This window comes from Tamandua tetradactyla, chromosome 1 (genome assembly GCF_023851605.1).
Source record: "Tamandua tetradactyla isolate mTamTet1 chromosome 1, mTamTet1.pri, whole genome shotgun sequence".
NCBI classification, from domain to species: Eukaryota; Metazoa; Chordata; class Mammalia; order Pilosa; family Myrmecophagidae; genus Tamandua; species Tamandua tetradactyla.
In genome coordinates, this window is record NC_135327.1 from 4,589,145 (window position 1) to 4,604,761 (window position 15,617).

The window sequence follows — 15,617 nt, forward strand, 5'->3', positions numbered from 1 at the left end:
AACCCGGCTGGGGTCCTGCAGACCAAGGAAGGCCCCCCACGGCGTCTGCCCACAAGCTCCTCTCTCACCCCCCTCCTTGCTGACGTGCTTCCTAAAAGCATGTCCATCAGCCTCTCCAGTGAATGGGGAACGGAGTTGCAAGTTCTAAAATTAGCCCAGATATCAGTGGCTCCCACCCGGCCAGGAGATAAGGTATGACGGACTAGACAGAAGACACATCCCGAGACCCAGCGTGTGGTGCTGATTCCAGCTGCAGGCTCTACCCCAGGCTGCCTGGAATCAAACCCCAGCCTGGCCACTCGGTAGCTTGGTGCAGCTGTGCAAGTCACGTCACCTCTTTGAGCCTCCGTCTCCTCTTCTGTAAACTGGGGAAGATCATAGTACCTTCCTCCTAGAGTTACTGTGAAACAGAACAGTGCCTGGCACGTGGAAACTGCTTCAAAAGGGCAGGTGTCCTTATTACTGCTATTGTAATTATTCATTTTTTGTTCTTATTCATAGAGCTTTTGTTTGTTTGTTTTGGCTTTTTGAGGTGTGTTTGCACCTAGTGTCCGGTCTGGCCTTTTCAGCCACGCTGCCCTTGGGGAAGGCAGGAGTAGGTCTCCCTCTCTCAGATGAAAGGAGACCAGCTCGGAAAGTTTGCAGTGCCTTCAAGGCGTCACCGGGCTTAGGGCTGGGTTCTGGCCTCCTGACCTGACGTGCAGCCCACCCCGCAACGACCTGGGACAAGAGCCTCAGGGACGGCACCCTGGGCCTTTTCCAGGGAAGAGCTGGCTTTCAGGAACTGGAAGCCCAAGGTAGAGATGCCTGCAAGTACAGCAGGGGTTCCTAACAGAATCCCCAGGGGAGCAGTTAGAAATCCCAAAACCTACACTGTACCCCAACGGTCTCCCGAGGGTGGGATTTTTTTTTTTTTTTAAACATCCTACAATTTTCACCAGGAGTAGTATTCTGAAAGTGGGATATTTTACAGCTTCCCAGGAGAGTCTAGTATATACCCAAATTTGAGAACCACAGAAAAAAAAGGGGGAAAGTGCTGCATGGGCTGCCCTCTGCTGGGCATTTCTGCACAGTCCTGAAAGGTGCTCACCACCCCCTGTCAAAAGGAAGAGCTGGCGGTGCCTTCCACTTCTGACCAGTCTCGGACCACCTGAGGTGTGAAGGTTAATCCGCAGATGGGCGGCATGACGTCCCAGCGAGGGCTCCCGAGTCAGGTCCCATGTGCCCTGGGAAGGACCATGCCCCTGCCTCTCCTGGCTCTCTGGCCTCCTCTCCCCTGCCATGCTAGAAGCTCACGTTTACTGAGCGCTTTCCACCTGCCAGGCAGTGTTCTGGTGCTTTGCTCATTTGAACGGGACAGTTCTGGGGTGCAGGGATATTCTGGTCCCATTTTACAGATGAGGAAAGTAAGCACACAGAAGTCTCCCCTGGCTCTGCCATCCTGTTGGAACAGGAAGTCACAGGAGGACTTCTCACAGGCTGTCCAGCTCATAGTAATGTTTTGTTTGAACTGTATACTGTTTTTGAGCCTTATAAAAAGTTCATTGTCAAATTTTAATAATTGTGAAATGTTGCATTTTTAAAAATAAGGCTTTTGGCTTCCCCTGAAAGCGAGGAGACGTGGGCCATGTCTGGCCACACTGCCTCCTGTTCCCACGCAGTATATGTTCTCCGTTTGGCCACAGTCCCTCCCACTCGCTGAGGTTGCCAAGTCTCGTTGCCATTCCTCATTGCACTTGCCCTGCTGATTTTCTCCTAGTAGAGAGATACGTCTCCATTCTTACACCTCTGTCAAAAGCAGTAAAATGAGAGCTGGACAGAAAGGGACCCATGGATTTTTCTCATTCTAGGCCCACTTTACTCATTTCTGTTACCCACAAACACATCTATGCTTCTGTCTCCAACTACAGAGACAGAAGGAAATCTTGTCTAAGGAAATGCACTGCAACTCAGTTTATAATAATAAAATCTAATCTGTTAAGTACATGTTGCCAAAGGCATGTAATTATCACAACATTTTAAGCAGAGACTATGTCCGTTTTACAGGTGAGGAAACTGAGGCACCGTGTGTGCTGCCCCCACTAGAACATGAGTTCCTTAAGCTTGTTCATCTTTGTACCATCAGCACTTAGCTTACCACCTGTTGAATGAATGATTGAGAAAATTAATGAATTATGTTCTCCTCTAAGTGTTCATCTGATTAAAGCAATCAACCTCAGGTAGTGAAAAGCCTTGACTCATTTTGGGTCATTTATGACATGCCAGTTGGAGAAGTGGGCTCTCATCTCTATCATGCAGGGTTCTTTGGTTGTGTTTCTGCTGTGTAACAAAATAGTCAGTGGCTTAAAACAACAGCAACTTATTTCTAATGATACGTGGGTAAACCAGATGATTCTGCTGCTTCATGTGAGATCAGCTGGAAGGTCCAAAATGGCTCCAGTCAAATGGCGGCTGGTGCTGGTTGCCAGACAGGAGCTCAGATCAGCCTGTCAGCAGAATGCTTCCGTTCTCCATGGGGCCTCTCCCCCTGGCTGCTTGGGCTTTCGCAAGGCGTGGCAGTCTCAGCCCGACTTCTCAGAGTGCAAAAATGATCTGAAGGCTTAGCCCCAAAACTGGTACAGCATCACTTCTGCCACTTTGGGTTGGTGAAAACAGGTCCCGGAGCCAGCCCGCTTCACAGGGTGGAGACTGCACACAGGTGCGTCTGCGCCCATCAGAGGAGACATTCTCCACTGGTGGCAGGCAACGGAGATCAACCCTCATACTTTAAGCTGAACAGGATATGTTGGGAGGATACTGGAGAACTCAGAGAGGAACTTGGGAAGTTCTGGGGACCAGTGGGACAAATGCACCCCTGCCTTTTGTTTCCTGCCCTTGACACTCCATGTGAGAGTCAGGATCCCCAGAGAAGAGAGTCTTGTTGGCCGAGTTTGGGTCAATGGCCATCCTTGACAGGGGAGGGTGGAGCATCGGGCTGCTTCTGCCAAAAGAAGAGGAAAACATGATGAGCAGACAAAAATTTAGAAATCTCTGCATGGCTTCTTAATAACTGCTCCTGCCCCTAGAGAAACAGCTCACATTGTACGTTTGTACGTGTGAAGGAATGACTGCATGAACGAATGCATGCGTAATGCCTGGTAGGAGTAGAATGCCCTAATCTGTGGCAGCTTTTCCAGGTCAGCGCCCCTGTAGGTCAGACCCTCCAGGGTCCTGGGGGCCCCTCTTCACATTATGGGGCAGAAATAACCCCCAAACCCTCTCGTGCCTCATCAACGGGACAGGGTGCTTGGCCTGAGAGCAGGGCACAGGGAGATGCCGCGGGGGCCAGGTCGGGAGCTGCGGCCACACCAGATGTGCTTTCCCCCTTCTTCAGCCATGGGCCCGGGGCCCCACTGGCCCTGCTCTTGCCCCCTTCCTGCTGCTGGTGACACCGGCCTCTACCGGTTGGGGAAACCAGTCTGGCTCCAGGAGCACCTCTAACAACCACCCCCACCCCCCCACCCCGTGCTCTGTTTCCAGCTGCTAATTAGATTTCACAGCTCACCAGGGTTGGAAGTGGACCTGTCATTTGAAACTCTCTCAACTCACATCTCTAAATTTAGCGGGTTATTTGGTAAAAGCTCCTGCAGACTCCCTCCCCCGCCTCTGAGTACAAGCTTCAGGAATAATTGTGAGCTCCGGCCGTTTCCAAGGAGAGCTAATAAGGAGCTCACCTGCTAATAAGAGGGGTGCAAATGGGCGAGGACCCTGCACACAGCTGTGCTCAGGTGGAAGGGAACGAAATAATTGAATTACAAATACCAGGCCGTCAAAATATCCTTTTATTCCTTCTATGTGCTGCTCAAAGGAAATACAATCTCTGTAAACATAAATACATGTTCTTTGGGGCTAACCAGTGCTGGGAAAGTGGGGTTCAAAAACAGCAGGGTGGGGTGGTCTCTGTGCAGCCCACACTCAGACCCCGCCCGCAGCTATGTGAATCACGCCTCTGCCCGGGTCTGACTTCACTGCCTTGGGCCAAAGGCTTTTTGCAGAAATGACTCGGTAACTGGCTGCCAAGACAGCTTCTGTTCAGAGTTGAGACAAAGAAACAGAGAACAGAGGTGGGAATTTCTGTATCTGATTCTTGTTTCCTCTAAACACCCACTAGGACAGCAGGTGGGGGGGGGCTTGTGAGGAAAGCATGGCTGAGAAGGCGGTGCCACCCTGCTCCCGTGCCACACTCCTTCCTGCACCCTGCCCTGACCATGCCTCAAGCAGACCAAGCTCCTTCCTACCGCAGGGACTTTGCACTTGCTTTTTCCTCTGCTTAGAAAGCATTTCACCCACAGCTGGCTTCTTGCCCACCTTTTGGTCTCAACTAAAAACGTCACCTCCTCCAGGAGATCTGTCCCTAATTCACTCTGTCTCTTCACCCTGAGCCTTTCCCTCAAAGTTCTTAAGATTATTTGAAATTTATTTTTATCCATTAATTATCTGTCTCCCCCACGGGAATGTCTGCCTTGTGTCCACTGCTGTTTCGCGTCCTACACAGCACCTGGCACATGGCAGGTGCTCAGAAAATGTCCGCTAGCTTTGGGGGTTGCAAATAGGCCCCCAGTCAGGCTCCAGAGGGGTTTCGTTTGCCTTCATCAATGTTTCAAATGTACTCCCCCAGTGTGTCCCAGCTCCACCCCTACCAGGTATCCTAAATCCAGGCCACTTCACTCCCTATTTCACCTGCCTGGACCCTGCAAGTTTCGGAGTTTGTGCCCCCACTTTAGACAGCAGTCACTGCAGCACTGGCTCTCTCTGAAGATGACCAAACCACACCCGGGCTTCAAGGCCCAGGTCCTGGGACAGGGTACTGGGCTCCGGCCGGACGGTCCCACTGACTGGAACAGTACGGTTCCTGCCAGGGGGGTGGGGGACACAGCAGTCCTCAAGCTGCGCTCAGGTGGTACATGCACAGGGCACAGGCGATGCTGAGTCACTTCGTGGGCAGATCATTTCCATCCTCTTTCATGCCTTCTGAATCATCAAGTTGGAGCTCCATTAACTCCTCCTTCATGGTCTTCAAGGAAGAGCCTAGAGCCCTTGGCGAGCAAGACTCTGACCAGTGTCACCCGGCTCGCTTTTCAGTGCTGCCACCCGTCTCGGCGGTGGTTCTCCACTGGAGCGATTTTGCCCCCCAGGGGACATTTGCCCCCCAGATTTGACAACATCTGGAGACACTTCTGGCTGTCGAGACAGGATAGAGAAGTGCCCCTGGCATCCAGTGGGTGGGGTCAGGGGTGCGGCTAACCGGCTTACAGGGTGGGCCTGGGACAGCCCCTCCACAAGGAGTCACCCGGCCCCACATGTCAGCACTGCTGAGGCCAAGAAGCCCTGATTTTTGGCAAGTGCTCTTCACTCCCCGTGGAGAGGAGACATTTCACTTCCTAAAAAAATTTACCAAAGTAAGAGAGTCAACCGGAAGATCAGTATAGCACAGGTTCAGCGCAGGTGGGCAGGTAGGGCGTCCACCTCCCTGAGACCCAGGCGGGTCCAGGTAAAGGCTGGTCATGGTTGGTGCCCTTTCGAGGGGAATGGACCCCTCACTTCACAGCAGCACCCCTGCCCTGCAGGCGCCACCTCACCAGACCCTCCTCGGGAACTGCCCGTAAACGGTCCCCGGAGAAGCCGCGTTGTGTCTGAGCGGTGGGGAGCTGTTCTCCAGCCCTCAAGGGGCCCCCCGCATGGTCAGCGGCCTTCCTGCACTTATCTGGGAGGCCGCCCGCCTCCACTCTCATTTTAAGGTACCAAGGCCCTCATCGCTCCTCGTCCTACCGGGGGCCCCCGATGAAAGCCATGCCCTCCCCTGGGGGCACCTGCCCTGACAGTGGCCAGTGCTGCCCGGGGAGCCTCAGCTGTGGCATCAGCAGGAGGGACACCTGGGGGATGCTAGAGCCAGTTCCCTGAAAGCAGATCCTATAGTTCTGTTTGGTTTTCTGTGTTTGTTAAGTAGCTTCCTTTTTACCTAAAAACAAACAGGGAAATAAATTTGAAAAAAAAACCCAAATGGAGAATAACAGTTTTCCATGAAGCTATAACTGGAAACTTTCGCTGAAACGAAGGGAGAAGGTTGCCGTCACTTTCACGGCAGGTCCCAGTGCCCCGACCCCTCCCTCCAGGCTATTACTTCTCTCTCCGCTCAGTTTCTCTCGGGCCACATTGTCTCCTTTAGGTCCCTAGACCCTCCAGCTGAGCCTCGTCAGCTGAGACCCGCGACACGGCTGGAGTAGCTGAGTCAGGACCAGAACTCACGGTGCCCACGCCCACATTCCTACCCCAGGCTGTCTGCACAGGCTGTGCCCGCTCAGGCCTCTGCTCCCCCTGTCTAAAATTACCCCTCCCCCAGCAGCACTGCAGCCCCCCCCCAGGCTAGGCCTCAGCCCCTCATGAGCCAGGTGGCTGATTTGGTGTCTGATCCACAAAGGCCAAGACTTTTGTCTACTTTGTTCACATCCAGATCCCCAGCTCTGAGAGGGCCTGAGGCACAGGAGGTGCTCAGTAAACCGAGTCGGCGGACAGGAGCAATGAGTGCCGAGGCCAGGCCAGGGGCTGGGCTGCCGGGATGAGTGAGAGAGCAAGCCAGCCCTGCCCCGCGGAGCCTACATTCCCAGGGAGGGGAATGACTCCCCACCCCCCAAATAGAAAACTGAACCAAAGGGTCCACGAAGGAAGGGCATGCTGTGATGAGTCCCATGCGGGGAGCAGCCCTGGGCAGAGGCTGAGCACAAGCGAAGGGGGACGTTCCGGCAGGGAGGCCAGGGACGGCCCTCTCCGCCCACCCCACTCTCCAGAGCCACGCCCGGGGCAGCCCATCTTCCTCGTCAGCAGAGACCCACGTCACTGCTGGAGTGGCCGAGTCAGGACCAGAACGCCCAGTGCCCACGCCCATGCTCCTTCTGCTCTGCCGGCCACCTTTCTCTTATCCTGTGACACGTAAGGATGGGGACGTGTGCCCGAGCTCAGGCAGCGGCTGGGACAGGCGCTCTGTGCACCAAGGGAGGAGCCTGGCCGGGTGGCGCCCGGGGCAGCACCACACACACCCCCCCCGCCCCCGCCACCAGCTTGCTCTGCCACTGGGACTCGTTCAGTTGCAAGTGGCAGAAAAAGGCATTTGAACTTGTCTCAAGGAAAAAAGGGAATTGGATTCATGTCCCTACAGAGTCAAAGTGTGACAAAGCTGACCTGAAAAAGAAAACAGCTCAAGCTGGCTGAAAGAAAAAGAATTTATCAGTGCCTGAAACAAAGACTCAGGAGGTAAAATCTTCCTCCTGCCCCCGGGGCGGGATCCGGGTGGTAGCCCTGCCCCTGAGACCCAGCTTGCCCCACGGGGCTGCACGGCTCTCCTCCAGCTGGGGCCACCCTCCACCCACAGGAGGCAAGATAGCACCAGGGTGGCCTGGCCAATTGATAGGAGTCAGTCAGTACCCACAGCTCTGGGAATGCTCACCTCAGGCCTGGTCGAGCCTCAGAGTGGGGCCTAATTCAATCCTTATGGACTGAGGATGGGAGAAGACAGAATCTCCAAAAAAACTGAGAGCCACTATAGAAAGGGTGCGATGTTGGGGAGCTCAAACCTAACAAATAGCACGAAGCAACACTTACTGGGTGCCTACTGCTTATATCCCCGCCCCCCCAGGTCTCCCAGGTAAGGACTCTGTGGTCCCCCTTCTACAGATGAAGACCCTGAGGCTGCAAGGGGTAAAGTTACTTGCCTCACAGCTGGGAGATGTTGGAGTCAGTTCAACCCAGGCAGTGTGGCCCCAGGACCCTCGTCTGCCACACTGCATTCCCCCCTAGGCACTTACCACTTTGTCTTCACTCTTTAGAACGTCAGCTCCCTGAGAGTAGGGATTTTTGTCTGTTTCTTTCACTGATCGTGGAAATCCCTTGCACGTAGGGAGTATTCAGATATTTGGATAAGCAATTGTACAGCCCCTCAAACTGAAAGTGATACTCAGTTTCCCAGGAAGAATATATTGGTTCCAAACTTTCTTTGAACTCCAACCATAACCTGTGCCCTAACAGTTCACCTGTAGCCTGCTGTTATTTCCAGTCTCGTTTTCTGACCATGTTCACCTTTGCTGGAGTCCTTCAACTCTAACTTTTGATCTGTTGATTCCTTAGAACATCAGCTCCTGGAGGGTACGGGCTTCATTTTGTTCACAGCTGCATCCCCAATGTCATAAATGGCGTCTGGCACATCTTAGGTCCCCAATAAAAATCCTGTTGCCTGCATAACTGCTTGGGCTCTGGAGCTCCAAGCTCTTGACCTACTCTTTACCCTTCTCCTTATTCCTGAATTCTCACCCCACAGCTAAGCCCTTATCTTAAAACCTGTCCCTTCCCTCCTCCCTCTAAAGGACGCTTCTTTTGTCCCCTGTCCTTCTCTTGAGAGCAAGCTTGGTTCTCAGACTCCAGCTGGAATTCCAAAAACAGGCACAGAATGCTACCAGATGACTGTGGGATAGAAGGGAAGACAGGGAAGGCTCTGTGAAAGGAGCTCCTGTCCTTTCTTTGACAGCCTGAGGAAGGCTGGAAAAAGCCTACAGCCAGGAAGTGGGGGAGGCACCATGGGAGTGTAAGGTTTAACAGATGTGGTGTCATTCTCTGTCTAGACAACTTCTGAACTTACGAGGTTTGGGACCACATATTCCCATCCCTCCCACTTCACCTCTCTCCTGCCTGAGTTCCCTTGCCTTTTGTTTTCTCAAGTTGTTTGCCCTGCCTGAATCACTCTTGTCGTCCATCCCCTTCTTCAGCGTCTGTCCAGATCCTGTGGTACAGCAGAACCTTGTTCCTATTGGCTTCTCAAACTTTACTGTGTGTACTACTCCAGGAAGACCTCCCGGGTTGCTCCTAGAGCACCACTTTTCCCTTGTTACCATTATGCAACACATTTAACCCGAGCCCCTCGTATTGTTCAGTGGTTTCCAAGGGAGCATAGGAGTTCAGAGAGGGGCTCTGGGGTCAGAGCGTCTGAATGCAAATCTCAGGCACCTTACTTGCTTTATCAGTCCAGGGTGCAGCAGGAAATAAGTGCTACCATCCAACTGGAGGATGAACAGGTTTGAGAAAGAGACTCTTTACAAAAGTGTGAGTAGACCACAAGGGAATCCTTAGGGCTGGCGACGGCAGGGAACAGATGCGGGAACCTGGCAGGGACACCAGTGGGCACTGTGGCGCTCAGTCCAGGGACAGAAGGATGCGGACAGGTCACAGCAACCTGGTGGGAAGGCGCCGGGAACGAATGCCCTGGCCTCTCTCTCCTCCCACCCTTCAGTCCCGTCGGTGCTTCCCTTGGCCAAACCCAACAGGATTCAGAGAAGGGCCTGCTGATGTGTCTTACCCGTGTGGGTCTCGCTGAGCACAGGGCAGGGCAGAGAGAGGCCGAAGGGACGACATTCAGGCCCAAGCTGTGTGACCTTGGGCCAGTTACAGAACTTCTCTGTGCCTCCACTTCCTCTTCCGCAAGCGTGGCACCCTGACTCGGGTCAGGAGCTGAAGGGTGCGGTGAATTAGCTCAGGAAAACTGCCCGGATGGGGGGGGAGGCCTGCGTTTTGGTCATTCACCCTCAACCTTTTAGGGCGTTGACTGCGTCGGTCTGGGTGCTCGCTGTCGCAGATGATAGGCCTAACTCCGGCCGGCACGAGCCACAGTGGGCACTCGTCAGGGCGCACCCCGACTCCCCGCAGCCGACCAGGGCCCTCGCCCGCCACCCACGCTGCAGGATGGCGCGTCTCTTCTGCGGGGCCCTCTCTCTCATTGGCCAGGCTCCGGTCACATGTCTGTGGGTGGGCCAATCACTGGGGCTAGAGGAATGGACGGTACTGATTGGCCTCGCCGGGGTCACGTGCCCCTCCTGTGAGGGGAATTGGGTGGGAGGAAGGACAAACAGGTGGGTGGCGAGGGCACAGGGCCTCGGAGGGCTCTAGAGGGTTTGGGGTTCTCACTCTATTGGAGGGAGCCCTCGGAGCACTTCCGGCGGAAGAAGACGGGTTCTGGCTTTATTTCAGGGAGATGCTCTGCCTGCTGGGTGGAGACCGGAGGAAGGGCCAGGTGGAGGCGGGGACCCCACGGAGCGCGGGGGGGCGGTCCCGGGCGGTACCCGTGGGGTGGATGGAGAAGAGGGGAAGCGGGAGGGTGCCTGGGCCTGCGCCAGGCCTCGGCGCGCCCCCCAGCGCCACTCTCTTCTGCTCGCCTCTCCCGGCCTTTTCCCGGCTGCTGGCCCGCGCTCGGCCTCTCCCACCCCAGCTCCTCTCTGTGGTCCTTGTTGGATTCGGGGATCCTCCCAGGAAAACAGCCCGTTCTGGGTCTTTCTCACCCAGACTGGGAGGTCCTGGGTGCGAGGCAGGGGCTCATCGATCACCCCAGGCCCGCTCCCGCACCTCTTTGCGGATGGACAGATGACTCCAGAAGCAGGAGTGCGTGCATGTCTGGGTGTTCCAGGAACCGGCATTTCCTGAGAAGCCTTCCCGCCCCAGCACCCGTGAGGAGCCGCAGGGCGAAGAGAAGCAGCCGGAGGGTGGAGAAATGAGCTGGTAGCAACGGACAGTTGGTGTCCAGGGCTCAGGCGGAATGCCGGGTCGCCCACGCTACACCAACTTCCAGATTCTTTCTCGTTCATCCGCTTTGAATCTTTTCCCAATAAAGGAAGAGGTGGAAGCATAACCCCTTGTGCCATTCCTAACTGATTTCTTCAGCATCCGGAGGGAGGCTGGTGCAAGGCCAGGAGATGTCAGAGCGGAGGAAATTCATCAAAAAATTGAGCCTCTGGTGACTTGATTTGATGAAATAATTAGCTCCTGTTATTCTCCAGCCTCTGTTTGCAGAGCTTTGACTTCAGTCCAGGGGAAGAGAATCCCACCTGGTTGATGGTGGGCATTCGATGTGGAGGTGCTATCAGACCACTGTGGGTGCCAGCCCCCTGGCACCAGCCCCCACCTGACCCCAGCTCTGATACAGACTGCCCCTCCCCACTCATTCCTGCACTTTTGCGTCTCAGGCCCAGAGCCAAGAAGGCCATCACAGGGCAGCTGGCTGCCTGCTGCTTCATTTGTCAAATTGGGAAACTGAGGCTAGGAGACTCTTAGGAACTTGCCCAGAAATCTGTTGTCAGGGTATACTGACTGAGCAGGCAGACTCAGGCCAGACCTTGGGATTGAACACTGGCCTGCCACTTGTTTAGCCATGTGATCGTGCCTTGGTGTCTTCATCCATAAAATGGGTATAATATCACGAGGTGGCTACACAGATTAAACAAGTGAATACATGTCACATACCCAAGAGCAGAGGCAACAACCCTCCATAAGCACTCAGTAGGCATTGATATTATTTCTGGTTTAAGAATTATTTATTGGCATCCCTTGGAAATGCTCTCCATACTGTTTTATGGTGTCTGTGTGTCTGAAGGAGCACGGATGGGCACTGTAGTGGGCTGGCAGCTGTGTCAGCAACACAGAGCATCCCAGGGTATTGCCCCAGGGAGAGAGTGAACACCCATGATTGGGGCAGTTTGGGACCGATCAGATGCCTAGAACGGTACTCCTTTTCCATTCCCAACTCCTTGGCAGCCTCCCCATTATCTCCAGCAGAAAGTGCTAATGTGCTTTGACTCTTTTTTCACTGCCTGCTAATCTCCCTTAAAAAGCAAGTGAGAGAATTTAGTAACAGTGTGTTAACTTGTTTTGTCTTTATTTTTGTGGTTAGCGCTATTTATAGCAAGGATGCCGATTTTTCCATTTATCTTTGGATAGAAAGTTTTCTTTCTCAAAAACATGTATTTGTGTCTTTGTTTTGAAGCCATTTAAAGAAACGTTAAACAAATAATAGTAGAGGGGCTGTGCAGACAGAGGGAGCAGTGTGCGTGCCCCACTTGAGTGGGGGAAGCTGGAGAACCTGTGTTTGGTGATGCGGGAGCCTGGCAAGCAGCCCGAGAACAGAGTTCCAACACTGTCTCTGCCGGTCTCTCCCTGCGTGATCTCGGGACGGTGACTAAGCCTCAGTTTTCTCAGCTGTGAAATGGGTGGACAGGGAGGTAATAGTAGCTCCTATGCAGTAGGGTTGTGGTGAGGATCACGGGGAAGGCTGCCACGAAAGGGCTCAGCACAGGCCACAACTGCAGTGGCCGTGGTCACATTGAATAATGGTTCACACTATGGGTTGTGTATTCTAGTTAATACCATGTGCCCGGCTCTGTTCTCAGCATTCTCTCTGTTAGTCCCTTTAATCCTTCATGTCTGTTTTATAGAGGAGGAAACTGCAGCACTGAGGAGTTAAGTAACTTGCCCAGGGTCACTCAGCCCGTAACTCTAAAGTTGTGCTTTCAGCCATCACACAACGTGGCACAAAGCAGGTGCCTAATAAGTGCTCTGGCTGTTATGAGATGGAGGCTTTAATAGCCGAGGAGATTGAGAAGGGAGTCTGTGCTAGCCCCCTAGGCCCGTGAAACTCACAGTTCCTGTGTTGGATTCCTCTGCATTGGGTCTGTCCCCAGCTGCACTAATAATGTCACTCCTGGCTCGTCTCTCTGCACAGATGTCCTGTTGGAGGCCCCTGGGGAGGGAAGCGATGCATGGAACCTGCTCCTGGCCTCCCCTAGGGTGGGGGAGATGCCAGAAGAAAGACGCATGCCAAAGGCAAGAACTGTGTTAGGTCCCTGCAGTGAATGGAGCAGTATGTCACGGGTAGCTGGGAGCCAACGAGGACTAATGTGGCACCCAGAAATTAGCAGCTGAGAAGAGCCACCACCCAAGGCTTGAAGTGGCAAAAGGAGGGAGGGAAAACCCCAACCAACATCATTTCTGTTAACCCTAAAGAACACCTGGGGCTCTAGCTGAGATCCTACAAAAGTTTCATGCTCTGAGTTTACTTTTCAGAAACCTAAAACCTTCAGATGGTTTCCAGGCCAGATAAGTCCTGAAACCCAGAGGGACCAGCCTTTCCAAGAACATCACCCAATTATATCCCCGTATCCTTTAGTGTTGACACACCTTCTCAACATGAAAAGGTTAGAATGGGCATTCCCCAAAGATCCCTATAGATTAGGAGAAGGATCAGAGAAGGAGGAGTTATGACAGAGAAGTTAGAAACTAACAAGTGAGTTTGACTGCTGAATCATTATACTGATAAATGTGCTTGGAGCAGCTACAAGGAAAAACCTGAAATTGTGGAAGTGTAACCCATAGCAAACTTGAAATCTGTTCTATAATTAATTGTTAAAATGTACTTTCAAATTTATTGTTTTTTTGTATATATGTTAAAAAAAAAGAAGGGCATGGTGGAGCCTGAGCTAGTGAAGCTTGGAGCTGGGAAGAGGCCTGGAAGGGAGCTGTGGCCACATGTAGAGGGAGCTACTGCATGCTAGAGAGGGATGTGTGGGCCTAACCAAAGGAGTGACATTTGCACCAGACTTAGCAGAGGAGAATGCAGCCATCCTGCAAAATCCAGGAAAGGCTCTTGAGTTATAAAGAACAGCAAGTGCAAAGGTCCTGGGGCAGGAACAAGCTTGAGATGTCCAAGCCACAGAAAGAAGGCAGTGGGGCTGGATTGCAACTGAGAGGAGGGGAGAGGTGGGCAGGGGGCAGGTCATGGCAGGCCAGTAAGCGCTGGGAGGAAGTTTGTACTTTGTGCTTTGACAATGAGAACCCAAGGGGGGGGGGCTTGAGAAGATGAGTGATATGAACTGATTTGTATTTTCAGAAGATCCCTCTGGCTGCCCTGGGGAGAATGGAGGACAGGGGGTGAGAGGGTGGAGACCCCCTAGGTGACCGTGTGCCTGTCTTCAAGGTCACCGAGACGGTGACGATTCAACCCAACTCCAGGGCACTTGGTTTCCTCCCAACACGTCTGCCTGTCTCTCTCTTTCTCTCTCTCATTTTAAATAAATGAGACCGAAAGTCTATTTTAGGACAGAACTTGAAGGCTCATTTCCTCAAGAAGTAGAGAAATGACCGCGGAGAGCCAAGCGAGATCAGAAAGCTGCCGGGGCCCAGGTTTCCTGCACCCCCCACCTTCTGTCACCCACCTTCGCTTGTGGCCTCACTGGCAGGGGCCAGGTGACTGTGACAGTTCTTTTCTCTGTGCCTTCTAGCCCTTCACCCTCTTTTGGTTGTGTTGTATATTCTGCAACTTAAGGATAAAAGGAATGACATTTGTCCAGCTATGTGTTCTGCTGACACGGGGCTTTCATGCACATCCCCATGGGATTAAGTCCTCAAAAGGACCCCATGGGAGGGGCCTTGCTGTCCCATTTCAGTGCTGGGAAATCTGAGGCTCCTCACTGGTTTACTCCCGGGGAAGCTGGGCTGGCGGGTGAGACACAGGGGTGGAGGCTGGGAGAGGTCTCCCAGCACAAAGCAGATGCTGTCGCTGGGACCCCGAGCTTGGGCAAGCCCCCGGAGGGCTACAGGCTGCTCAAGAGCTGGGCATCTCCCTGCTCGCCTGTGGCCCCCACGGTGCCGCGGACAGGGGGGTGCAGAAGTGCTTGTCCCGATTGGGCTGCTGCGTCCCCTTCTCTGGGGAGGTCTGCGTGAGCTGGTGGGGTTTTGGGGGCAGGCTGAGTCTCTGAGCCTGGGCTGCTCCGCCTCATCCAGAGGCTCACGGGAGAGGTTCTGTCCGCAGAAGTGTCTCCAGAGGCTTTTCTGCCAGTCCGTGGCCCGGGAAAATTGCACGTATTTTTCTTCTGACTTCAGCAGTTAGGATTTTGCTCCGCTATTGCGACCCCTGTCCAAAGCAAATCTCACTGCTCCTGCCGGAAGACATTATGCAAATCATCATGCAAGTGCTGGCAGCAGGGCATCCTGTACACGTGTATTGACCTGATGCTTTCCCTTTAGGTCCGTGAGTAAAGAGGGAAGAGGGAAGAGAAACATCCACAAAACGCAACGACACGTTCCTTCATTCTGAAAGACGCAACAGACCACCAAAAACTTATAACGATAAAATGGGCACCCCCGGGCCCCTGCCCTGCCTGCTGGCGGCCGCAGCCGTCTTCTCTCTGCTGGACGGAAGCGGGGCGCTCCTGAAGCAGCCGCGCCTGGACGGCCGGTTCCAGCGGGACCGCAGGAACATCCGGCCCAACATCATCCTGGTGCTGACGGACGACCAGGACGTGGAGCTGGGTGAGGTCCTGGGGGGGCTCTGGGGCCGCGGGGGGAGGCAGGGGGGGTCCCCACACCGGTCTAAGGCTCCTGGGGCAGGGCGGCCGTGTAGATGTGGAGCGTTCCTGTAGAAGTGGATTTAAACCCAGATGCATCAGGGAGGGGTCTCCAGGCTGTCCCTCCTGCAGAGCTGTTCCTGGGCTTCTCCAGAGGCTTAAGGAGAACATGACCAAGTCACTGTTTCCCACAAATTCCTAGCGAGTGCCTGCTCCGTGCAGGGACATTTCCAGCACCTGGGACTGCAGTATTGAATAAGACACCACGCCTGCTTGCAGGGGCGGAGCAGACAGAGAGGCAGCGTGATAGCATGTAAATGTCCACACAGCTTTCAAGGAGGAACAAATACCGGAGCAAATATCAGAGGGTGATGTGCAGTGGTGGTGGTCGGAGCTGCTTGTGATTGGGAATTGGGGAGGGGCCTTCAG

General features: G+C 53.8%; 1 protein-coding gene across 3 annotated transcripts in view; it reads left to right on the forward strand.

Annotated features, from left to right (window-relative positions):
* Positions 1-15,617, forward strand: part of SULF2 (sulfatase 2) — a 118,353-nt gene that overhangs the window by 8,043 nt on the left and 94,693 nt on the right. For 2 of the 3 annotated variants that reach the window (XM_077167522.1, XM_077167529.1), the window contains exon 2: positions 14,869-15,153. In XM_077167522.1, the coding sequence (XP_077023637.1) occupies positions 14,976-15,153 (178 nt within the window). In that variant the 5' untranslated portion in view covers positions 14,869-14,975. Of the gene's footprint in view, positions 1-10,042; positions 10,091-14,868; positions 15,154-15,617 lie in introns of those variants that run through there. The other variant, XM_077167537.1, reaches the window with a different exon arrangement.